Genomic DNA, 25,064 nt, shown 5'->3' with positions numbered 1-25,064 from the left:
AGGCTGCGCATCATTGACGTCTGCGAGCAGCCCATACAACCGTGCTGTGACGATGACTTCGAAACAAATACATGACTGGTGATGTTTGCCATATATTTTGCAAGCTAAACCTGAATACATTCTGAGATATCATCGACTTTATAACGTGACGAGACAACAGTCGTTACGGCTATTGCGGTTTCACCCCAAACTCCACACACATTCGATAGGTGTCATTTTCTCCGGACCAGAGACCTCATCCCTGAGTTTATTTTCACACTGCACCCGGCTCTCTAGCGTCTACGTCACTCCTCTTTGATGGAGCGCGTGCACATTGATATAACGTGTAGTGGATTTAATTCAAAAGCCATTTGGCGAGTTTAATCCCTCCGAGCGCGAGCCAACCTTGCTCCATTAAGTCCATTTAAAATACAGAACTGTTTGTATATCACGACCTTCCCGGAAGGCCGCTGTGAGGGGTGGAACCTGACATGAGCAAACGCTCGCGTTGAGTTGATTGTGTTAGCTAGCTAGACGCCTGACGGCTTTAATTCAAAACATTTAACAACATTCATGATGGAGTCTTCACTCGGGATTTCTGAGAGCAAATGTTTGATTGTATCCTTTTTCAGAGCTTGGTCGTTCATGTGAAGAGCGTCATAGCAGCAGTTGTCTCTTTAAAAGTCATTTAGCAATGTCATGTTAGCACAGTTGCAGAGGTAACGATTCAATGTTTATTTTTGTCTCGTCGGTGTCTTAAAGAGGCTGTACGGAATACAGTGTTTTCCGTTCGTTTTGGTGTTCTCTCTATGTTCTTAGACAGAAATTAGACATATGTAGTATGTAAGCTTATGGTAATGCAAACATAATGGCATTTCTCAGGAATAACTTTTGGATACACTATAATTGTATGAGATTGTCTTGGTATATGTGTATATATGAGAAAACACCGCTTGTGAGATATTACATTACACATGCAACAGAAAAAGCTGCAGTTTATGATGAGAATAACAAAGTTCTTCAATCACAGTGAAGATCTTTATATTTAAACCCCATTTCAGCCCTATATTGCAGTATGATCATGATTTCCTGCCATGTCAAATCACTTACCTAACGAAATTATATAAAGTCCACTAGTTATATGATTTTTTTGTGTGAGAGGGAGAGGGCATGGAACAACAATCAGGCGTCACACACTTTAGGTTTTTATACCCTGTTTCCCTTTTCCTTTCTAGCAATTTAATTCCACCCTTGACTGTAATTTTTCAGACTGTTAGAGGGCATGAGCTCAGAGGCGGGCAGAAAGAACCGAGACTCCTGTCCCTGTTAGAGTGTTCTGGACAGTTCACGTAAGTATAGTCTCTTTTTTTCTTCTTATATCAGTGATGCATTCTACTTTATTCAAAACTACTAAAGTACTTTTTTTCTTTGTTTAACAGGATTAGTTGCAAAAATGTTTTTATAAGACTCAGAGTGTTCAGATTTAGTCAGATGTGAGCATCAAAGCAGGTGTCAGGATAACAAAACATCTGTTAGACTTTGTGTGTGTGTCCATGTTATTACCTTAATGATTATCTGGTTGTCTTTGGCCTTTTCTACATGATTAGCAACCAATTCCACAAACACATAGGCAGTCTACTACTTTTCTTACCACCATCGTTATATGGAGAGTGCAGCTGGCTTAACAGGCTGCTGTTTTACTAGATCGGATGTAACGTTTTAATAAGGCTGATTACAAACCCAGTGATATCTTTGCCTTTTAATCTAATGTGTGGTGATCTAATTCTTGGTTCTGGCCCTGAAACTCCACAACACTCCGGAGCTTTAAAGGTCATGATTATTATTAGGGCTGTCAATCGATTAAAATTTTTAATCAAATTAATTACATGGTATGCCGATTAATTCATCAAATTAATCGCATATATAAATATTTGCTAAGAAAGCCCCTAAAATAACAATAATTCAATATATAATGATTAAATGCTTATAAATAGTTATATTTAAACAATTATAAATACACTATATCTATTATAAAAATAATAATATAGATAATTAAAATGCATTTCATCATTGTGGCACACTAGTAAAGCATTAAAATAGACGGTAACACTCTACAAAAAGGTTCCATTTGTTAATAACATTAGTTAACATGAACTAACAATGCACAATACATTTACAGCTTTTATTAATCTTAATGTTAATTTCAACATGTACTAATATTTCTCAAATCAAAAGTTGTGTTTGTTAACATTAGTGAATGCACTATGAGCTAACATGAACTAACAATCAACGATTGTATTTTTAGTAACTAATATTAACAAAGATTAATAAATGCTGTAAACAATGTATTGTTAATTGTTTTTTCATGATACCTAATGCATTAACTAATATTAACGAATGGAACTTTATTGTAAAGTGTTACCAAAAAGACAATTCAAAAAGTGGCTTTAGTATGCAATTTATTGTTTATTTCCATATATTTGAACATAAGCCTATCGTTGGCCTACAGTTCACACAATTCATTTTGCAACTGAATTCGTCAATCAGTCAGAGAGAGATTTATTATGAACATACCGTTTTTAGGTCACTGTCAAGTTAAACATAGTTTGAAACTTATAAAAACACGTCTTGCGATCCCTGCGTTCGTATGTTTGCTCCATCAAGCTGTGTTTGAACGCAAGAACATGTTCTCATCTTGTGTTGACTGCTGTCGGTGATTGTGGTTGTATAAGCGCTTTGCCCAAACAGCTGAAGTTTCGCTTGCTGCCCCTGGAGAAAACAGGTGGTACTTCAAGCTTGAATTGCTCAGATGGAAGAAATAATCCTTATTACAGTCCGGGGACAAGATAAATTGCATAATTTTTTTTAATGCGTTCTTTTTTATAATTAATCACACTGAATTAACGTGTTAAATCAACAGCCATAATTATTATATATGGACCTAAATACAGGTTGCAATGGATGTGTGAAGGCTCTGTGATCAGATAGTGTTGAGGCAGCATGCGTGTATGTGAAAAGACTATGTGTTTGATCAGCTGTGTAGATGCCAGCATGCTACCCATTATCCTGCATTCCTACTCTGTGTCCTAGAGCCTAATACGTATCACATGAGCATGCAAACTCTTTAACTGCATTAAAAGTGTACACACTCCACTTTACTCACAGCACTCAATTGGCAAAAGAGGTCACAAACATTATTTGTAGAAAGTAAATGGTTGATATACGAGCCCTTCATGTGGTGTCAGAATCAAGTCTTTATCCTGAACTCATCTGAGCATCTTTATAGAGTTTAGTGTGATTGTTCACCAATAAATTTAAATTATGTCATCATTTACTCATCCTGATGTTATTCCAAACCTGTATGACTTTCTTCTGTGGAATACAAAATGAGATGTTAGGCAGTAGGTGTTATGTGCCACGGTGGTTGACTAGTCGTCAAACCACTGACTAGTCGATTAGTGAGGTCAACTACTTTCATACATTTATATTTGAGTGGTGGTGGTTTTAATGGGAGACGCAATTCTCAAATTAATTGAGAGACGCAATTTCTTAGAGCGTTTTTGCGTGATTATAGCTTGCTGTGCTTAAAAGTGATTAATGTTCACAGTCATTAATAGCACAGTAAAACCCTCTGCAAGACATTTCTTGCTTTAAGTTTAGTCCATTAATGCACCGCTGCTGTTACAGCCATCAAAGCGCTGCATTAATAATGCAATGCAAGACGATTACTGATTCATCCGTATTTGAGGTGCTTTGGAGAGATTAAAGCCTTTTGCTGATTCTGTCTGAAATTACTTAAAAAGTTGCAGTTAAATATGTTTAAACTGTTTGATGTCATAAACTAAAATTGTACCCATGTTATCTTGCAGTTTTGCGCTTTTGAGTGTGCAGCGAGGACGCCTTGTGACTCACAAGCTCTCTGTTTACATTACAGCGCATCATTATGATCATTATGATTGTTCCTGGTAACAGCATCCATTACAGCAATTAAAGTCTTATGAGATGGAGAGAGAGAAGGGGCTCACTGGAAGCACAGGGGTTTTAGTCTTGCCTCCATATGTTTGGGGAGCACACTCAAGCAGGAAAATCTGTTTTTCCAATCATCCACCGTAATTGAATTTCCCATGGAGTGAAATGGAGGTATGACCATGTTGAGAAGAACCTGATGCTGTTATTGTCAGAGAGTGAAATATGGACTGCAATTATCCCTCCAATATGCATTTAGCCTACTGCATTTCCATGAGACTTTTTCTCCCTCTGCATTCTGAAAGCTACATTTTTGATGAGATAAGATTATGCTGGACCATAGTGGAAATATGAGACATACCTATTTTTTTGGCATATGCTAAACTCATTAAGTGACCAGAAATGTTGTTGTCCCTCAGTTTTGGTTCAGTTTGTAATCGGAGTGTATTTCTTTAGAATAAAAGTAAAGAGAAGTCTTTCATTTTATAGGGCATTCAGCTCATAGATGCTATTCTGCTCAATACAATTGTACAGAGTGGTTATCTGAGTTACCGTAGCCTTTCTGTCAGCTCGAACCAGTCTGGCCATTCTCTGTTGACCTCTCTCATCAACAAGGCGTTTCCGTCCAAAGAACTTCTACTCACTGGATGTTTTTTGTTTTTGGCACCATTCCGAGTAAATTCTAGAGACTGTTGTGTGTGGAAATCCCAGGAGATCAGCGGTTACAGAAATACTCAGACCAGCCCTTCTGGAACCAACAATCATGCCACGGTCAAAATCACTGAGATAAAATTTTTTCCCCATTCTGATGGCTGATGTGAACATTTACTGAAGCTCCTGACCCGTATCTGTATGATTTTATGCTTTGCAATGCTGCCACACAATTGGCTGATTAGAAAATCGCATGGATAAGTAGGTGTACAGGTGTTCCTAATAAAGTGCTCAGTGAGTGTAAGTTACAGTCCTAGAAAATCAGAGTAAAATATGATGAATTCCTATAGGAAATTTGTTTCCTGAAGAAAGTAGTTTATGTGCTCTTGTATGAGATTATATGAATGGATCTCTTGTTGTTAGGTTGGATATTCTGGCAAACCCTGATGCAATTGTATTAAGTCCTGTGCCCCAGCTGTCCATCCCCATCAATAACCATTTTCAGCTAGTTCGAGGTAAGGTCCTCATTGACTCAATAGCTTATGGAAAGTCTCTGTAACAGTGTGAATACAGTTGTTCTCTTGGCATTTTAATAATTCTGTACCTGTACAAACTCACCTTTGGTCTCTGTCAACATAATTAGCGCTGTGTGAATGATAAAATCTCTCTCCCTTGATCAAATATTTGAATAACATTTGTTACTGAGAGACAGCAGGTTATGTTTTCTGTATCCTGGTACAGTCCTCAGAAAGCCATGGCACGTGCTTGTGCATAACCGTCCCAAATTTTCTTTTACATCCCATTTTAGAGGCTGAAGAAGCGCTTCTCATTGACATCTCTTTTAACAGTAAGTTTTTAATTTGCCAATATCTATCTTTTTTTGTTTGTTAGATATTGTTCCTCTTATGAGCCTTATTTTTATAGTGTTTTGTGGTGATGACATCAGCAGGTAGCATAGCATACAAATCAAGTGCTGCACCATGTGTAAGGCGTTAAAAAAAAAATTGTTACATGATTTTAAGTTGAATCATATGGATCTGGCCATAAGCAGATTATTGCTTGGTACTCTTATCCATTAAATATTTTCATATAAATTGTTTTAAATGGTGCCTTATTGGTACTAGGGTTTATTTCATGGTTTTTTTTTTCAGAGAGGTTTCTTAATGCATACTGCCCTAATTAATAACTGTAACGATTTACTCGAACAGATTGCTTTTGCCAAAAGAATAGAATATATTGCTGTGGTAAATGGATGTGAGAATTTGATACTGTTCCTCAACAGCAACGGTACGGATACGTCTTCGAGGCGAACAAACTCCAGAGTTACTGCTGGAGCTGCAGGATAACGTGCACACACAATCCTTCATTCAGCATGTGATGAAGGCCAAACAGCAAGGTGATACACCTCATTTTCCCTGCACGGGATGCCGCCACAAACATGCTTCCTGGAAGAGTTTGACCTTAATGTCAGGCACACATTCTGAGAGTTATAATTCTTTGGTGTTGGTTTACTTTAGCTTTCATTGTTGCATGTCCACAATCCAGAGGTCAGCTCAGAGGTTAGCAAACCTGCTCCAACCTGGTTTTACTTCTTACCACACTGCTTGTTGTCATTCAGCTCAGCACAAGTTTGTCTTTCAAGCTCTTTCTTGAGAGAAATGGGATTTGTTCTTGAAATTGTAGTATATTTTCATGATTTTCATGTGGCCAATACATAATTTTTTCAGTGTGTGCCAAAGTCCACATAGAGGACACAGAGGTTTGAAATTTTGTAAAAGATTTAATTTGGGAAGCTAAGTAAGAGCACTCGTGTCAGAATATTCTAGTCAGTCAAAGATCTTTTTAAAAATAATTGTAATTCTTTTTTATTACTAGAAGAAGATTTATCTATCTTTCTATCTATCTATCTATATCTTCTATTATGATGTCATCTACTATGATGTCAGAATGAATAGAATGATTTTTCAGCTTTGTCACAATCCCTCTTTGCATCAAATTATCACTGGTAAAGAATTTGTCATTTTTTTAAGTTTTTTTCTTCTAGTTTTAAAAGTTCATGCCATCACTTCATTTATTATGTTAAAATATTAAAAAATGAAATGGTCTACCTTCAGCTAAGGGAAGAAGTTCATTGCCCAAGAAGGTGGAGCCTGTTGTACCTGTTCCAATCCCACCTCAAAGAGGAACCTCCAAATACACTTCAAACAACATCAACAACAGCACTTTAGCACAGCCCTTAAAAACAGGTATGGAATAAAAAATGGCACTTTATATTTTGTCAGATATATCAAAGAATTAATTGTTGGTGATTGCTCTGTCACTTACAGTCTTACTGCTCTTTTCCTCTCAATTTGTACAGACTCTGCCCTTTCGCTTGTCACAGATTTTGGCTTTGAGGAAAATTTTAACCATTCTTTAAAAGTGGAAGAAAAGAAGAACCAGCAAAACCGTATCATTGCACAACGAGAGCCGCCACCACCTCCAGTGCCCCCTCTTCCCCCTCGGAAAGGCACACACACACCTTCAACTAACCTCACGGCAGGCCCAACCACCAAAGAAAGGCCACTGCCAACACAGAATGCTACACCTGTCAGACATGAGTGAGTGTTACTAGTCTGGAATGTACTCTGTTGCTGAAGCCTGTGGATTTTCAACACTGTTAAACTCATTGCTGTGTTTCATTGTAGGTGTCACTCTGTAGACTGCTCCATTTCCTTGTCTGACAGCCCATCTAACTACAGTATGAGACAGACCATGATGGGCAGCCACACAAGCTCAAGGGAAGGCCTGCTCAAGTATCACCTGAGCAAGAAGGAGAAAGAATATGTGAACATTCAGCACTTCAAGTAAATTCCACATGCTTAAAGGCATCCCACAAATGATTCTGTTTTGACCGATTCCAGTTATTAGGTTAATTCCACTGTATTGTACAGGTTCTTCATGGGCACATGGAATGTGAACGGTCAATCCCCTGACAGCAGTCTGGAGCCCTGGCTATGCTGTGTCCCAGACCCTCCGGATGTTTATGCACTGGGGTGAGTGGCAGAGAACATAAGACCTGGCACTCATCTTCACTGTCATAGTGTGCATAACATATTGTACACTATTTAAAATGTATCTTAGTCAGTGACATTTGCCAAAAAAAGAAAAAAAGCAGAGAGCAGGTAAAACCATCTTAATAAGATTGTTTTTGAAACCTGTTTGAAAATTATTATTAGTCATAAGAAAATTATCATTATTGGTGCAGTTCTTTTTGGTGATGCTAGTGGCATACTCCACCTTTAAAACCTGCTCTCATAAACCATTAGTGTCCATTCGTCGTTTAGATTGATTATGGTCATAGTGATTTGCTTGAATTATTCTGTTATTTGGCAGATTTCAGGAGCTGGACCTGAGCACAGAGGCATTTTTCTATATGGATTCATCTAAAGAACAATTGTGGGTTGAGGCAGTAGAGAGATGTCTCCACCCTAAAGCCAAATACAAACGGGTGAGTGAGAGACAGCTGATTGCCCTATCCAGTCAGTTTTTTTGCCTTTTACTTTTTCATTTTTTGTTACTGAACCTTTCACGAAGCTCTGAATCCTGTCGGCAGATTCGTATTATTCGCCTGGTTGGAATGATGCTGGTGGTGTATGTCAACAAAGCACACAAGCATCACATAAGAGACGTGGCTTCTGAGTCAGTGGGAACTGGTCTCATGAATAAAATGGTATGTTTAAATTTGTTTAAACAAGAATTGGCGTGTCAAAACAGGAAGAGCTTGCTGCCCTTTCTTTCTTTAGAATGCATATCTCTTGGTTGATGATTGTATATGAAAGTGATAATGTGCTTTCAACCAGCCATTACCGCAAAAACTTCCTGATGCGAAGTGGACTGTACATTATCTCATAACACGGCTACTTGCCAAACAAATAAGTTAGTCATTACACAAAAATTTACTGCTCAATGCCACGATTAACCAATTAGAATCAAGTATAGTTAGTTAGGCCTTATGATATGAGCTCAATGTGATTTTATTGCTCTTATATACTTATTATTTTATAGGGAAATAAAGGAGGAGTTGCCGTGCGCTTTGTGTTTCACAATACCAGCTTCTGCTTTGTAAACTCTCACTTGGCGGCACATGTGGATGACTTTGAACGTCGGAACCAGGACTACAAAGACATCTGTGCCCGCATGAGCTTCCACCTGCTGGACTTACCCCCTCTCAGTATAGTTAAACATGAGTGAGTGTCTGAGACCAATGAGTCATTCAGTGTAGCCTCATCTCTAAACACATTTCTGATATTGTACCTATACGCAATAGTTCAATGATTATTTCTCCTTTTAAGTGTGGTGATTTGGCTTGGAGATCTCAACTACAGGCTGTGTTTGCCTGATGCAGGGGAGGTGAAAAGACTTATTGCTGTCAATGAGCTACGGAAGCTTCAACAGTATGATCAGGTGAGGCCTGGGGATGACGCTTCTCCAGTAATAGTCATTTCATGGAGCAAAATACACTTGAATGATTAAAAGGATCCATAAGAACCAAGTAGAAGATCTTTTTTTAAGATGTTTCTGTGGTATTCTTTATTGTTTCCTCTTTCCTTTTTGCAATGTTTATACATGGCAGTTCTTTAAGTGGTAGTTATATATAGACTTGCTTCCATTTTTTGCTTTGGAAGTGCACATAATAGCATCTCCTGTTTCACTTTGCCAGCTGAACCTCCAGAGAATAACTAAACTTGCCTTCACTGATTTCATGGAAGGGGAGATTAATTTCATCCCAACTTACAAATTTGATTCTAAATCAGATCGATGGGACTCAAGGTAAAGTTTTTAGAATATCTTCCTAGACATATATGATGTGTTTGATCACTTGCTTTTAAAGTTTTTCCTAAAAATGTAATGAATGAGATTGACATGGCATGGTTTGGTTGTGTTCTCTGGTGTATGGGCACAGTGGGAAGTGTCGAGTCCCTGCTTGGTGTGACCGTATCCTCTGGAGAGGGAGCAACGTGAAGCAGCTTCACTATCGCAGTCACATGGAGCTGAAGACCAGTGACCACAAACCCGTCAGCTCCCTCTTCAGTGTCGGGGTGAGCTTCACTCCCTCAGTCATGCTCCTCTAACAGAGTTTGTGAGCATTGCATAGATTATTTGTGTGTTTGTGTCTTCTACAGGTGAAGATGGTAAATGAGCAGCGCTACAAGAAGGTGTTTGAAGAGATCGTGCGGGACATGGACAGAATGGAAAATGACTTTCTTCCTTCTCTGTCCCTAACCTGCCGGGAGGTGAGTAATGGGGTGCCAGACAGGGCAGAGTATCCCCCGACAAACTCACTCTGCATCGATCTACTGGCCTGCCTCTTTTTTTTTTATTTTTATAGATCAGTAGAGGATTGATATGTTTTCACGATGTTAGCACTTCTCTGGACTATGAGTGGATTATAGCCTAATCGCATGTGCCATAATTGCTTTAAAGCTCAATGCACTGTGGCAGTCAAGGCAGAAATGTGTCTTGAGACTGAAAAGTGCACTAAAAACAAACTGATCAGCATCACTTGGAAACACTGCATATGCGCACACTTGAGGCTATTTTGTAATTATGAGAAATAAGTGCATGCATTTGTAGCCTCATTAAGTTTTAACTTTATCCCTTAGTTTACTTTTGAGAACATAAAGTTCCGTCAGCTGCAGCGTCAGAGTTTTCTCATCACTAATGATGGACAGGTCGCCTGCACCTTCGCCTTCATTCCCAAACTCAATGACTCACAGTACTGTAAGCACTGGCTACGTGCTGAACCCAACGAGGGTGTACTAGACCCCAGTGAGTATCTCTGTCATATATATATTGCATTTCATTGCATTTGTGACTTAACTATGCTGTAGAGAACATGTTTAATCCTTCTGATTTGTCCCAAATATTCACGTTCCTCACAGATGAGACAATGGAAATCTTCTTGGAGGTGTATGTCAGTAAAGACTCTGTGACTCTGCTAAATTCTGGTGAGGATAAAATCGAGGACATTCTGGTGCTTCACCTGGACCGAGGGAAAGACTACTTCATCACTATCTCTGGGAATTACCTGCCCAGCTGCTTTGGAACTTCTCTTGAGACGCTGTGCCGTATGAAGAAGCCCATTCGCGAGATCCCCATCACTAAACTAATTGACCTGGTGAGGGACAGCAAACAGCTGCTGTTAGACAGAATATTAACATGGCAATATCAGAGCTAGGTAAAGTGCAAAAATCCCCATCCTTTCCATCTGCAGGATGAAAAGATGCAGCAGCATTTGGCTTTTGTAAAGTAACTTTGTTCACATACAGTTACACTGGATCAAAGTTCAGACCAGGGAAGACTTTCAGGTTTGGCATATTTCTATTTTAAGGAAGCCAAGTATAAAGTTAATGTCTTAATGAGATACGACTGGTTTAGCAACAATTAGTCATCATGCAAACTGCTCTCATGTGGGACGATTTTCACATTTTTTCAAATGTGATTAGTTTTTCATTTAGAGAGTAGTCAATCATCTTTAGTTGTTTTCTGCTGTTTCTATCGCTCCACTATTCCAGGTCCAACTGATCACTGTTGGTAGCTGGAAGCTGCTCATCTGTGATTATGCAATACTGGCTCTGTATTCTCAATGATTACACAATGTTTCTCTATTGTCTCACCTCTCCTCCCTCCCTCACTTTTTTCTGCTCTGACCACTTCTTTCCAACCAATCACTCTGGGGCTGCATGATTCTCAGGGAGAGGATAGCTGCATGGAAAAGGTAAAGCCCTTCTTCATCTTCAGAGTAGATTAATTAGATCATGCATTAGGACAGAATGAAATATTGGTCCCTACATGTGTAAATGAGGGTGATTTTTGTCCTGTTTTTACATTTGTGTCCCAGTGTGATGGTGTATCAGTCCTTGCACATTCTGTCATTTTGAACGACATGCTGTCTCAGTCACCCAGGTCAGCTTGCTGCATTGCTCAGTTGGCTTCATTCTCTCTTGAATTCTACCCCTCCTTTCCCTGCCCAACTCACTGTGCACCAGCCAGCAATATTAGATTAGTAGAGAAAGGAAACAGCTCACAGCATGGTGCAACCAGCCTCACAAATCATAGTGTTTGTAGTTTGGAGTTGACTGTTCTTCAGAGTTGTTTTTTATACTGTGATCTTGCCTAGATTCTCCTCTGTGGCTCAGCATGAGCTGCAGCTTTGAGCTTCATTCATGCTTATTGCATGAGTCCTCTAATATTGTACAGGGGTCTTGAGGCTGTCACTGTTCTCCACTTGACAAGTTTCTCTTTGTGTGTGCATGCGTGTGCGTGTGTGTGAGTGAGTATGAGAGAAAGTGACCAGGGTAACATTATTTTTGGTCTGTTTCAAGGGTTCAAGTAGTCATGTTTGTGATAAGATTTAAACAAAGTGATCCTTCTCTGAGCTAAAAACCCCTGTAAATGTTTGACCACCTTAAAGGGATTTTTCACCCAAAAATGAAAAGTCTCATAATTTTCTCAGCCTTATGCCATTCCAGATATGTATGACTTTCTTCTACAGAACATAAACGAGTATTTATAGAAGAATATCTCAGGTCTGTAGCTCTATATAATGCAAGTGAATGGTGGCCAGAACTTTGAATGTTCAAAAATAACAAAAGCAGCATAAAAGTAATCCATAGGACTCTGGTGGTTAAATCCATGTCTTCTGAAACTATATAATGTGTGTGGTTGAGAAACAGATCAATATTTAAGTCCTTTTGTACTCTAAATCTGCATATATTTTTTTTTGGGCAATTCACACTCTTCATGCATATCATCATCTACTGGGCAGGGAAAATAATTAATAGTAAAAAAGGACTTAAGTATTGATCTGTTTCTCACCCACACCTATCATATTGCTTCTGAATATATGGGTTTTACCAATGGAGTCATATGGATTACTTTTATGCTGCCTTTATATGCTCTGGAACTTCACATTTCTGGCCACCATTCACTTGCATTATATGGAGCTATAGAGCAGAGATATTCTTCGAACAATCTTTGTGTTCTGCAGAAGATAGAAAGTCGTCTGGGATGGCATGAGGGTGAGTAAATGATGAGAGAATTTCATTTTTGTGTGAACTATTCCTTTAAACCTCTGTTCAGTATCTTTACAGGATTTACAAGTCAGTGTTGTATTTCAGTGTGTTTAAAACATTCTCAATTTCTCAGGAGAAATCCAGGATGAATTTCTTGTTGGACAGTGCTGGTACAGAGGATAAACCTCTGAAGATTCCCAAAGAGGTCTGGTTGCTTGTTAATCACCTCTACACAAAGGCCTGCGAACAGGTAAAACTCCAAAATAAAGTGAGAATGCACCAGCGGTTAGCTATACATTAGAGAATAACGAATGAGATTTTAATTTTATTTAGGAGGACCTCTTCCAAACCCCTGGCCTTCAAGATGAACTACAGAGTATTATTGACTGCCTGGATACCAGCATTCCTGAATCCATCCGTATCCTTTCACACGAATAGACCACATAAATGTATATAAAGAGCAGAGAGTAAGTTATTTTCCCAACAGATTGGACCTTCAGTGCCCTTTTACTATCTGGAGATTTGGACAGACCTCCTTAAGCACTTTCAGAGCTACTTTGCATAGAAATGCTAATGCCTGTCAGTTCAGTGAATGCGACCGAATACGTCCCTTTAAAACTACTCTGACTGGCTAGACCTCCCAAACAATTCATCCCTGTGCTCTAGAACTCTGCTGCTTAGAGACTGAGAATGTTCCCTCTGTCTTACTGTAAAGGTGCTCGACACAACCTTAAAGACACAGTGCACTTTTTTTGTCTGTTCCTTTTTCTCACTGGTATACTTTTCTTCTGTCTGTCAAATGTGCATTCTCACTTTTCACAGTGGTTCTCCTTGACATCTGCTTAGCTGGCTGTAATCACTCAGTTGCTGAAGCTCTGTTGATCTTCTTGGAAGCTCTGCCTGAGCCTGTGCTTTGTTATGAACTCTACCAGCGCTGTCTTGAATACTCTCATGACAGTCGCCTTTGTAAACAGGTATGCACACGGCACTTTACAGCGATAGTAACTTTATGGTAAAGTCTTGAATATATACAGTGATCCCAAAAAGTGTTTTGACAATTAATCCTCACTAAACAATGTAATTTAAATTTTATTCTGTACATAAGAAAACAAGATATCAAACCAAGAAGAATCTGTGAATAGATGATGGTAGATCTTTCCCAGAACTAACTTCACTCTTCTGAGCCATTTTTGCAAAATGGCCTTTAACCAACTTGTGTCGAGGTGATTTTTGATGAATGTCAGAAAGTCAGTTCCCCTAAAGTTCACACAGGTGTCCTAGTAGAGCAACTACAAGTGTAGTTCAACACTTGGATATGTTCCACAAATGTTTGACAACCAGAATATGTCAAAGTACTACGTGTCTCTATTTTGAACAGTATATGTAATGTTTTCTCATTTTAAACCAAACAAACTTCTGAAATGTTTTGGTTTAAAAGTGTGCATATGCTATTTTTCTTTACAATAAAGGCCATGATATATTTCATACGAAATCAAAGAACAAACATGTGTCATCATTTTAGAACAATATGTGGCCAAAAAGACAGTGTTTTTAAATTTGTTTCAATGGTTTGTAACAGCTCGCCTGGGCAAACTTTTAGGAAAACTTCTAACCGGCTGCTAAACACCTTCTTACTGCTGTAAGGGGCCACCCACTTGTCCAATGGCGGTATCCAGTGGCATGGCGGAAGGTCTCCTGCACGTTCTGTCTTATTGTGCGCATTCAGTTTAAGTTATTTTGTTCCAATTAAATAACTATATTATTCATTTTATGATCCCTGTTTATTTTATCTGACTCCAATTATAAAAGTTTCCAAGGATATATTCATGTTCTAATCTTAGTTATTATTATTAAATTTTGTTTAACATTTGATCATCCTATCTAACTCTCTTAGAGAGTTAAATACTCTCTGTCGGTTTTCTGATGTATGATCAGAAAACCTTTTACATTACAGAACAGGATAAGTCATAACTTAGTTTTTGGTGACTCTAAAATGACCTGAGGTGAGGTATGTAAGAGAGGGGGACAGATGTGAGTGAGATTTGAATTTTATGGTCCTTATTCAGTAGGATATGTTGTCTCGGGTGGAGATGCTCTTCTGTGTGAGAGTTTTATGACGTTGGTTCTCGCAGAGTTCTTTGACTTTTACCTTTCGCCTTTTGGACGTAGGCATTCTGGTGCCAGCCTTACACTGCCATTGGTCCACGTTATCAGTAGGTGTGACCTAAAGCCCCACCTACTTGGAGTCTGACTGATCTTTCAGTTATATTGTTCTGTCAGTTAAGATCAGTCAACATGAGCACACCGGCATGCAGTTATTAGCGAGCTGGTGCAAATATACCCACATCTGTATGATCGTTGCGTAGAGACATTTTCCAAGACCATGTCATGCGTTTTTTTTTTTTTTTTTTTTTTTTTTTTTATTTACAAAAGGAATCAGCTGCATAAATTCACTCATGTGCCATCTGCGGCAAAAGCATTCATACATCTGCCCAAAGTAAGATATCCCTTTCATCATTCTTTTGTCTTTATTCTGCACATTAACACTCTTTTATACATCCATCTTTGCAATAGTATCAGTGTTATCATAAATTACAATAGCAGAGTGTAGTCGGCCCATATTTTGGCCGTGAATAGCATATTAGTGTATTATCACCATGAATGCAGAATATAAACAAGTCAAATTGTTTTACTGCATATTTAGTACTTTAAATCATCATCGAGTGTTTAGAGCAGGTTTTTTTACTGACCTCATGTAAATTCTACTCATAGAACGAGGCATAAAATTATTGATAACACATATTAATGTCACATTAGTTATGGTTTAACATGTAGTCTTAAGCATCTTCATATTTAAATGCTCCTCTCGATTTAAATGCTCCCAGGCCCCCATGCAATGACATTCTTACATTAAAGTGTGGCGTAAGTGTTTAAATACTTTTTGGGGCCACTGTATTTGATACTTTATTGATGGTCATAGAATTATATCTGAAATGCTCTAATGACAACCATCTATCATTGGTTCCATCCAGATCGCAAGACATCTCGACATTTGCTGCCCCATCTCACCGTATCTATTACTTCAATTGATCAGTAATAGTCGAGACAAAACAACGGAGCTGTGTACAGTGCAAGCTCTCGGGCGCAGATAGCACTGATCTTTCAGTGCTGTAGCCTCAAATACTTTTCTCTTTTACAGAACACGCTTCATTTATACCCTTTCACATGCTGTGCACAGAGTTGCAGATGCAGTTATTTTAACGACAGTAGACCATAGCGAAGAAATACAGTGAGCAGCAATATAGATGGATACTGGCATTTTTCGTAAAACACACTGCAGAAAACGAGAATGAAGCGAAGTGAATTCAACTTCATGTGTCCAAAATTAATCCGACCGTTCAGCTAACCCAGGTTTGTGACAGGACAATGTGCTTCCAGAACACCTTTAAACAATAAAGTTTCTTCTTCCATCTAAAATTAGCTTTATTAATCAGCATGTTTTGAGCCTTTCACAGATTATTTTTGTGAAAATTAATCAAAGATCATCTCTTGCATAAATGGTGAGGAAAAACAACCAAAAATGTGATTTTACTAGTAGCATAGTGGAGTTCTCATGAGAACGTTTCCATTATTTGATCTGACCATTTATAGGCCTACTTAACTTTAGCTAACAGTATTTTTAAGCTTCACTATTGTGTTTGTTGTTGGTAGATTTTCATTTTAAGGAAAATATAAAAATGGTCCATTCAAACTTTTATATTTTCAAAATTTTCTCTCTGGGGATACCCCTGAACCCCCAAACAATATATTTCCTTAATAGTCACAAGGCCTCCTATAGCCCTTGAGTATCTAAAAATATTCAAACACAAATACTGGACTGTTGTCATTCAGCTTCAAAATGAACAGTTGATTTTATCTTTTAATATTTATGACAAAGTGCTCCCGATTGATTAACTCATTTAAATATTTAAATTATTTTGTTGAAGGTCCCCCAAACCCCACTACTTTGGCTTTGTCTCTTGAGCACCAATGTCCTAATCCTTGCCCAGTTTTAGAGAGACTGTTTTGACTTTGATGTTTTTTTTTCTTCTTTTACAAAGTACTATTACTGCCAACTTGGAAATTTACAATTAGGCCTACTATTTAAAAAAATGTCATTTCATAGCTTTACTGACTACTAACACCATGTACGTTATTGTCCGGACCTTTGCAGGGAAGGAAATCTAGTGACCGGAACTCTTGGAACTTTAATTGAATACCCCTGATCTAAGATAATTAATCAGGTAAACCGTTTGTTTTCCTCTGAATGACAGCTAATATCTCAACTCCCACGGGCCCATCGCAATGTGTTCCGCTACCTGATGGCCTTTTTGAGGGAATTGCTCAAACACTCTATTGACAACAACCTGAACGCCAACCTCCTAGGTGAGTTAGAGTCTCTCTCTCTATTGTTAGCAGACCACAGATATTCAGGTGCATCACTGTAGTATCTCAACAATCTTCTTTTTTACCTCTGTTAAGCTACTCTCTTTGCAAGCCTTCTCATTCGGCCACCACCCAACCTAGCTGGCAAACAGACACAGAGTGATCGTCAAAGAGCCAATGACTTCATCTTGGGGTTTCTGATGGGAGGTGATGAAGACTGAGGGAGCTGACTGCAGATCGAGGGTCAGAGGTTAAGGTGTCATGCCTCCTCTCGGAGATGTTCAGGGGTTCTGGAGTGAGTGGACTTGTACTGGACTGTTGGGGTGTGTTTGTGGCTGGACTTCTGGGAGCTATTTGGGTCATCCTGCACTAAGAAGGCTTACAGCTCCATGATAGGAGTTTGGGAGCATTGGAGAGTGCCTGCTTTTGCACATACACTGCCCATTTGTTATTTTATGCTCTTTTAATCCTTCTCCAGAGAAGTAGTCTCTGGTGTCAACTTATCTCCACCCTGGCTGTGTGGTTCTGGAAGGATTAATAACTACACTTTGACCCTAAGGAACCTCACCTTTTTGACTGTAGCATTTAGAATGCCATGTGTGACCCCACCTTCTCAGTTTTTGTCCTCTAAAGCAGAGTGCTGTAATGCCAACTCCAATATATCCCACCATATTTGACTGAATGTGTGTGAATATGAGTATCGGGACCCGTGGACACTCAGAGAATGACTTTATTACACTAAAGGAAAGCCATGTTGAGGACATTGTATTGACTGCTGCTGCTGGGTTAAATGCTTTCTCTAGAACGGCTCAGTAATCAGAACTTGGAGCACCTTTTCTCTCAGTCTGCCTGTCGGTCTCTCTCTTTGCTTCCCCTTCTCCCTTGCCCTCTTGAAATGGGTATTAGAATCATGAGCTGACTTTAAGAGAAAGAAATGTTTTATTTCCACAAGGTGACTTTGACAATCGACTATCTTTCAGAGCAGAAGTTATATATATGATCTTTACTCAAAATTGTATCTGAATCATGATGAATCAGCCAGCTCTGTCTGTTGTGGTGTGCACGTTATGTTTTCCAGTCTCGTATACCATTGTCCACAACATTGTACATTTGGATGTCCTCCTCAGATCAATAGTCGTATAATGAATTGTCTTTATGGCCTGGTAATGCTTCAGAAACAGTTTCTCTATCCTTTGTAGTTTTGATGCCACAACCATCTTTTATATGTTTACCTTCATTAGATATTAACTCAACGTAATCCAGAGAACTGGGAAGAATCCTTGTTCTTTTACAGGTCTGCTCTGAATCCTGTCGTGCTAAAGAGACATTAATGTTTAAACTGATGCGCTCACTGAATGCTTTACTATTGTCTTGTCCTATTATGAAGATGCAAATGTGGTCCTTCTGTTTTCTATTAATGTGTATGTTATATGTCATACTGATCCTTAACCCAGACTGGGAAAATTGTGTGTCCGTTTACAAGTCTTTGTGTCCTTTGTTCAGCTATGGTGTTGTTACACTTTCTATTTCCATGTAGTGACATACCGGTACATGTTAATTTCTTTTGCATTATAGTACACATTTGGATTCTGCTGAACTTATTTGTGAGTGCTGATTTAAAATTCTGCTGAGGTTTATTTCCTTCAAAAACCTTTTATTTAAAGTGATCTTGGATACCACAGAAGCTCAGTATTATCCAGCCAGTGTGTTTTTTTCCCTACAGCGTATGAATAGGATGCTTCCTTTGTTCTGTTATTCTCATATCAAAAATAATCTCAAATCTGTAATATTATTGGAATACAAACCACCAAAGCCTTTTCTCAAAATACGTGTCTTACCCAGTCCATTAGCAGTATTTCCTGAAAATCTCATAAGAAGTGCAGGAAAAAAGAAATGAAAAAGAGTTGTCAGTAGTCTTAATGTCCTGCTTTCCTTTAAAACTCAAGTAGTCACACTGTGAGTGAACATGGCTGTAGTTTATTGCCCACAGAAACTACCACTCATTCACTGTCTCCAGTCAGATTCTGTCATGTTTACAAGCTCCAGTCTAATCTTTCTGCATGTTCTTTTTTTATTTCTGCTGTGGAAATGGCCATGGTTAAATTCCAGAACTTGGCTGTCTTATTCAACCAGTTATGGCCTGAAATCACTCACTTTTCAGTGGCAGTAAAGGATGTTTCTGGAAGGAATGGACCTCATTGCAGGAGACTGAATCGCAGGAGCAGGAATTCAGATGGTCATTATTCTAACACATTTTTAGTGTGCTGTTGTCACCACCCTGCCTCTTTGTTTATTGTGTTGTCCAGTCTTTCCATTCAATTTTTGTAATGATCAGTCTGAAGTTTCTGGTACTTTGCATTTGGGTACTTGCACATACTTTGTTTTATTTGTGGGGGAGGGGTTGGGGTCATCTAATTTATTTAATGGAATAAAGATATAATGACAAAATTATTGGGATTTCTTTTTTATTATTATTATTATTAGTGGTTCTTGCCTAAACAATCACCTAAGGTTAAAGGAATAGTTCACCTAAAAATGAAAATTCTCTCACCATTTACTCGCTCTCATACCATCCCAGTCTTCTGCTGTACACAAAGATTTTTAGAAGAATATCTTACAACTACTAATGAATTTTGCATGGCCAATCATCTCTGGTATTTTCTTCAGAAAAATTACAAATGTAGCTCTATCATACTGTGTTGAATTAAAATTGTGCTTTTTTGTGGAGAACAAGATCTCTAACTTATCAAATCTGTTCTGATAACATACAGTATATTTACATGCACTTTAAAAGTTTGATTTAGGTCGGACTAAAACAACAATTTGTCTTTTAAAATGTCATGTAAATGCTGAAGTCCGACTGAAATCATTCCAGTCTGTTTTTGCGAAGCTGGACTAACCTAGAAGATGTGTTCCTAGCTTGGCTTCTTCCAGCATATATACATGTTAATTGGACCACAATTGGCTTTGTGGTTGTGCACACACATGCTCCAAAAGACGGGATGTGTGATGTGTAATTAACCCACCAAATTTGTTGTTGTTCTTTCAAATATTTGATTATGCATTGTGTCATGTATACTTGAACAGACAGATAAAGACTAGCTCGACTACGCAAAAAAAAAAAAACATGTAAATGTATTGAGTGTCATGACTTTTTAAAGTGAAACCCTATGTTAATAATAGCTCTTCAGAACAGAACTGTCATTATCCACATTACAGATTAACAACAAATTACCAGTGTACATTGGTGTATATGTATGTGTAACTGCTCTCTACAGGAGTGACCACAAGTGTTGTTGCTAAGGCTAAATTGTTTCTGCTCCATGTGAAAGGTTTATCTTCTGACAAGGCTCCCCTAGTTAGTCCACCTTGGGTTCAGTGAGAGATCCCACAAGTGTGTGTGACATTCTCAGCCCCAGCGGCTATAAAGACCACTTTCTTGTTTAGCTGTCATCTTTCCTTGCTTCCCCTGCTGCCACCATGGCCATAATAAGAGTCTCTTCATACCGTAAACTGTTTGAGGACGAGCTGTGGAGCCAGGCCTGCTCCAGTGCAAGGTCAGTGCCTCTAGGTCTGAAAGCCTACACATATGCGGATAAGCTCATAGTCGAGACAAGATTTGTTGCATTGTTGCTAATTTGCAGTAATACAAAGTTTATAGATACTATAAGATCAAGTAGAACATTCCCAGAAGACTGTCTGGAGTTCATCTTCTCTGACACTGTTCTTCTTTGTTTCTCAAAGGATGAATTTATGGTACACACCGTGAATTATAGTCACACCCTGAGTTTAGTTCTGTGCAAATTATTTGAACCATGTAAAACAATGATCTCACTCTTTATTCATTCTTGATTTATAAACATCACTTCCACTGTGAAACATGTAAATGTGTTGCCAGTTAAGCTCTTTCGTGCTTCAGTATTTCCTCTTTTTCTACAGCGTTGTTTGCTTATGTTTACTGAGTGAATAAACGAGCCATTGTGGTCATTGAAAAGTATTTTTGACAGGGGTGGAGTTACAGTGAGTGAATGTCCCGAGCCAGATTTTGCGTCAGCTCCTGCTCTAAACAAGGAGGGTGCGGCTCGATTTGTCTATGAGAGCTCCGTCATCGCTGCATGATCGCCTGGTCGTCCACGCATACACACCCGATGTTCTGCAGAGTAACAATCAGTTGTGCACATACCGAATCTAATGGTGTTTCTGTGTGTGGTCCAATTATCATATTTCCATTATGTTTAATGGGGTCAGTCATTTGCCTGAGATGTAAAGGAAATCATATATTAAGGCCATGAATATGCTGGTTCCTAAGCCACATTGTCCTCTACTGCTTTGTTATTAACGATCCAACACTTATAAATTATGCTGTTATTATAAATTATAAATTCATTTTGTACCGTATTCCTCTGCTCTTGTAGGTTTGGTGTCTAGAGAAGGAGAACGAGTCTCTGAAGGCTCAGATCATTGAGATGGAGGAGAGGTTGGAGTTAGAGCAGAGCTCAACGAACACCGACAGCATCCAGTCTGGAGGCTGTGATAGAGAGACTCTGCAAAGAGAAGGTAACACACTCCAACCTTGATGATGCTGGACATTTATGGCAGTCTTGATTGACACAAATTAATTTCAATAAGTTCTTTACATTTTATTAATTGCAGTATGCAGTGACACTTTTGGACTATTTCTCTTAGAAGCTGTAGTTGTAGGAATTGATACTGTCACCAGAGCAATTCGGAATCTGTTCCTGGACCTGCTGTGATTTGCTGCTGGTCTGTTGTTTCCCTCAGGAGGAGACTTTATGTGACACAGAGGAGCTGAAGGGTTAGCTGCAGCATCTATAGATGAAATATGATGAGGTGGTTGAGCGTAGGACCCTCATCCAGCTAGATCAGGAGGATGTTTCAGTGGTAATGAAACCTGCATGACAACTGCAATTCTTATTTTAAATGTGATATATGCAATATTCTTGCAAAAGTCCTTATCCTAAGCTCCTTCCAATTACAGCCCTGAGCTTTAACCACTACACAACACCAGCCCACTATGAATGTACATCCAAAATTAAATGTATGTATTTGTACATCAGAATGAAGGCCTTTATAACTTTTGGAAAGTTCTACACTGTCCCCACCACTAGATGGCAGTGTTAGCCTTTGCTGTGGGCGGGAAGTTCTCCAGTGGTGTTTACTGAAAGTCCCTGGAGTGGCACAGCACAGCTGTTGCATCAGGTTCTCTTCTGGAGAGTCTGATTATGGGCCCCGCAGACTCCAGGCCGGCAGCCACACTGAAACCTGAGCTGCTTTCTGTATAAACCACTCCGTCACCCCACAGATGTCAGAGCACATCTCCAGTAAAACAGCAGATGTGGGAAAGCTTTCACCATGCCTAATTATTCCCTCATTCAGCCTCTCATATCTCCTAGATGCAATACATAGAAAGGCTTAGCTCTCAGCCTGGGCTGAGATGTGAAAGGAGGGTTGGAGAGAAAGAATAAAACAGATAAATAATAGAGGTAGTTTTAACAAAGCCACTTTGAAGTGGGATTGCAGTCTTATAGATTATACTGTAGAGACTAGGGCCGGGTATTGATACAGATTTCCCAATTCGATTCCGATTCACAAATTTTCAATTTGATTCAACATCGATTGATATGGGTATATTTCAGTTATAATGACCCTTATACTTGCATATGAAAGAAATTCTCTCCCAGCTAATGCTAATAATTATACAGGGGACCTTCTAACTAGATACATTACAAAAATAGTAATTTTACTAAAGATTTTGTATTAGTTTTTCATAATTTGTCACATTTTGACTTTTTAAAAATAAATAAATCCATGTATTCAATAAAAAAAAAATAAGATGTTATATTTCATATATAATATCTTCTAAGCAAATTGGCATCAAAACGATGTCTAGACTCTCTCCAATACTAGGCTTGTGCTCATGCAGAGATAACGGGAACAGCGGCCACTGTGCCAGTTCTGGGCTCTAAGGAAGTGTGTGTGTGCACTGTGCTTCCTCTGCTGCCCAGACCCACCATCACACTGCAGCATTCACATGCAGATTCTTTAATTCTGTGTCATTTAATTCATCGCCAATTAATCGGGCACTTAAGATACCCAGATGAGCCGAATAAAGCAGAGCATTGTCTGAACGACGGAGGAAAGGCTGTGTATGTGTGTGGTTCTCATCTTTCCTGCATGGCAGTCTTTACCAGGGTTCAATCAGAATAGCCTGGTGGCACTCATGATGTTCGTGATAGAAGATCCAGAGGGTAAGTGCTTTGTGTTTGTACTGACATCTATTTCCGCTGCCCCCCTCAGGAGGTGGATGCAATTACCACTGACTGCCCGGCCCTTCGAGAGCAAGTGGCCATCTATGAGGAGCAGCTGGCCGGCTGCAGTAAGGCAAAGCAGAAGGTCGACAATAACACCTCTCATTTGAGGTTTGAAAATTGGAATGAGTAATATTTTTACCTTAGACACTAGAATTTTTTGGCATTGTCTAGCAAGAGGCAAAGTGGGACTTTCACTATTTAAGATGTCTCATCTGATTGTAAGGAGAATGGGTTTAATTGGAATGGAGACTGACAGGAAACACAGTCCCTCAAATCACACAGCAAAAGAATGTAGTAATCTCCCAAATGGGGAGTCTGGGGTTCTGCAAGTGCTGGAAACAGAGAATTCTCCATCGGCCTGTGTTTTCTTCTCACTGATCTCCGCTCTGTACCGTATTTAACACACTCCCTGTGGGACGGGTGGCGTAACTCACAGTACAGGCAAATGAAGTGAAAACAGAAGTTCCTCTTGTTTTATTAACTGCTTTTATTATCAGCGTTTTCACACACCTTATGTTCCCCCAATGCATCTGCTGCTCTCTCATTATTCATTTTGAAAAGAACAAGCTGAGACTAGGACTCAATCTTCTTTTCATGAACACTTCATTGGGGACAGATCAATGAACAGCTGCCCTGTCTCTAAGAAGCAGATTTTATTCCCTGAGGAGAAACAAGAAGTCATAATGTTGTGTTTGTCGACAGAGGGTGGAGAACCTGTGTGAGCCCACGCCTCTGGATAAGGGTTCTCCCACTTTATCCCTGCAGTTCCCCTCCATTGATATCACACCAGCTATCATGGACATCAAAAAGTACTACAGTGAGCTGGCCGAAAGCCTAAAGGTACATCACACACATACAGACCACGGAACCTTCGACACCTATGTACTTAGACCTATTGTACTCTCAAAATAACTTTCCTTTAGTCAAGCTGTCATGGCCTCTAAGGTACACAAGCATGCTCTGGGCTTATTTTGAGGACAAAGTTATGAATTACAAGTAAAAGAGAAAAAAAATATGAATTTCAAAGTTTTTGGAATATACCTTTTGCATAATTTACAACATGCATTTGAGCTGGTATGGACTCCACAGATTTTATTAAAAACCTGGTGATCCATGTTATTCCATCATGATTTGAGCATGTTCCAGAGAGCGTCTTGTGTGCTTCAATGGAAACAAGGAAATCGGACCTTTGATACAAAGGCGTTAACATGGTCATTGTCACATATTTGATTAGTGACCTAGAAATAGTGCAGAATCTTTAATGTTTTAAAATTCTGAATCCCAGATTTTCAGTGGGGACTTTTGAAACCCATTGTTCTGGATCTTCTGTATGAGTTAGTTCACCCAAAAATCTCAAGTCATTTTAAACCAGTATATATCTTTCCTCTGTGTAACACAAAGGAGAAATTAATGTTTCCATGCATGGAAAGTGAATTAGGATGGATGCTTTCAAGCTCCCAAAAGGACAAAAATCACCATAAAAGTATAATTAAAATTGTCAATAAGAAGGCAATATGACATGTAAATGATTCTTTGTGTTAACTAACATCTCAACGTGGCTGGTATGCGTGTTTTTTCTTCCTGTTTCACACTACACTTTAGGGGACAGTTTTGTAAACATGAGAGCTCAGTCTGCATCTAGCACAGAGCACTA

At 38.9% G+C, this 25,064-nt stretch overlaps 1 protein-coding gene and 1 pseudogene across 5 annotated transcripts; both read left to right on the top strand.

Moving 5' to 3' along the window:
* Positions 1-39: 39 nt before the first annotated feature.
* On the top strand, positions 40-19,529 carry LOC127412559 (inositol polyphosphate 5-phosphatase OCRL-like). 5 transcript variants are annotated; one of them, XM_051649009.1, is made up of 24 exons: positions 43-597; positions 1,249-1,328; positions 5,020-5,111; positions 5,405-5,443; positions 5,879-5,992; positions 6,711-6,842; positions 6,980-7,196; positions 7,284-7,442; positions 7,530-7,631; positions 7,972-8,086; positions 8,192-8,308; positions 8,644-8,825; positions 8,931-9,042; positions 9,299-9,408; positions 9,542-9,677; positions 9,762-9,872; positions 10,242-10,407; positions 10,521-10,756; positions 11,333-11,356; positions 12,787-12,903; positions 12,987-13,071; positions 13,500-13,627; positions 16,967-17,078; positions 17,175-19,529. In XM_051649009.1, the coding sequence occupies exons 1-24, from the start codon at positions 553-555 to the stop codon at positions 17,297-17,299; spliced, it is 2,856 nt and encodes a 951-aa protein (XP_051504969.1). In that variant the 5' UTR covers positions 43-552; the 3' UTR covers positions 17,300-19,529. The 5 variants fall into 5 exon arrangements, 3 of the variants coding, with proteins under 3 accessions (XP_051504969.1, XP_051504966.1, XP_051504967.1); XM_051649006.1 differs by having other exon boundaries at positions 44-597; positions 6,956-7,196; XM_051649007.1 differs by lacking the exon at positions 11,333-11,356 and having other exon boundaries at positions 44-597; positions 6,956-7,196.
* A 1,029-nt stretch (positions 19,530-20,558) lies between these two features.
* LOC127413188 (thread biopolymer filament subunit alpha-like) overlaps positions 20,559-25,064 on the top strand; it is a 31,720-nt pseudogene continuing 27,214 nt past the window's right edge.

The sequence above is a fragment of the Myxocyprinus asiaticus genome, chromosome 22 (genome assembly GCF_019703515.2).
Source record: "Myxocyprinus asiaticus isolate MX2 ecotype Aquarium Trade chromosome 22, UBuf_Myxa_2, whole genome shotgun sequence".
In the NCBI taxonomy this organism is placed as follows: domain Eukaryota; kingdom Metazoa; phylum Chordata; class Actinopteri; order Cypriniformes; family Catostomidae; genus Myxocyprinus; species Myxocyprinus asiaticus.
The sequence above is the reverse complement of the archived record's forward strand: the minus strand, read 5'-3'. Positions and strand labels throughout refer to the sequence as shown.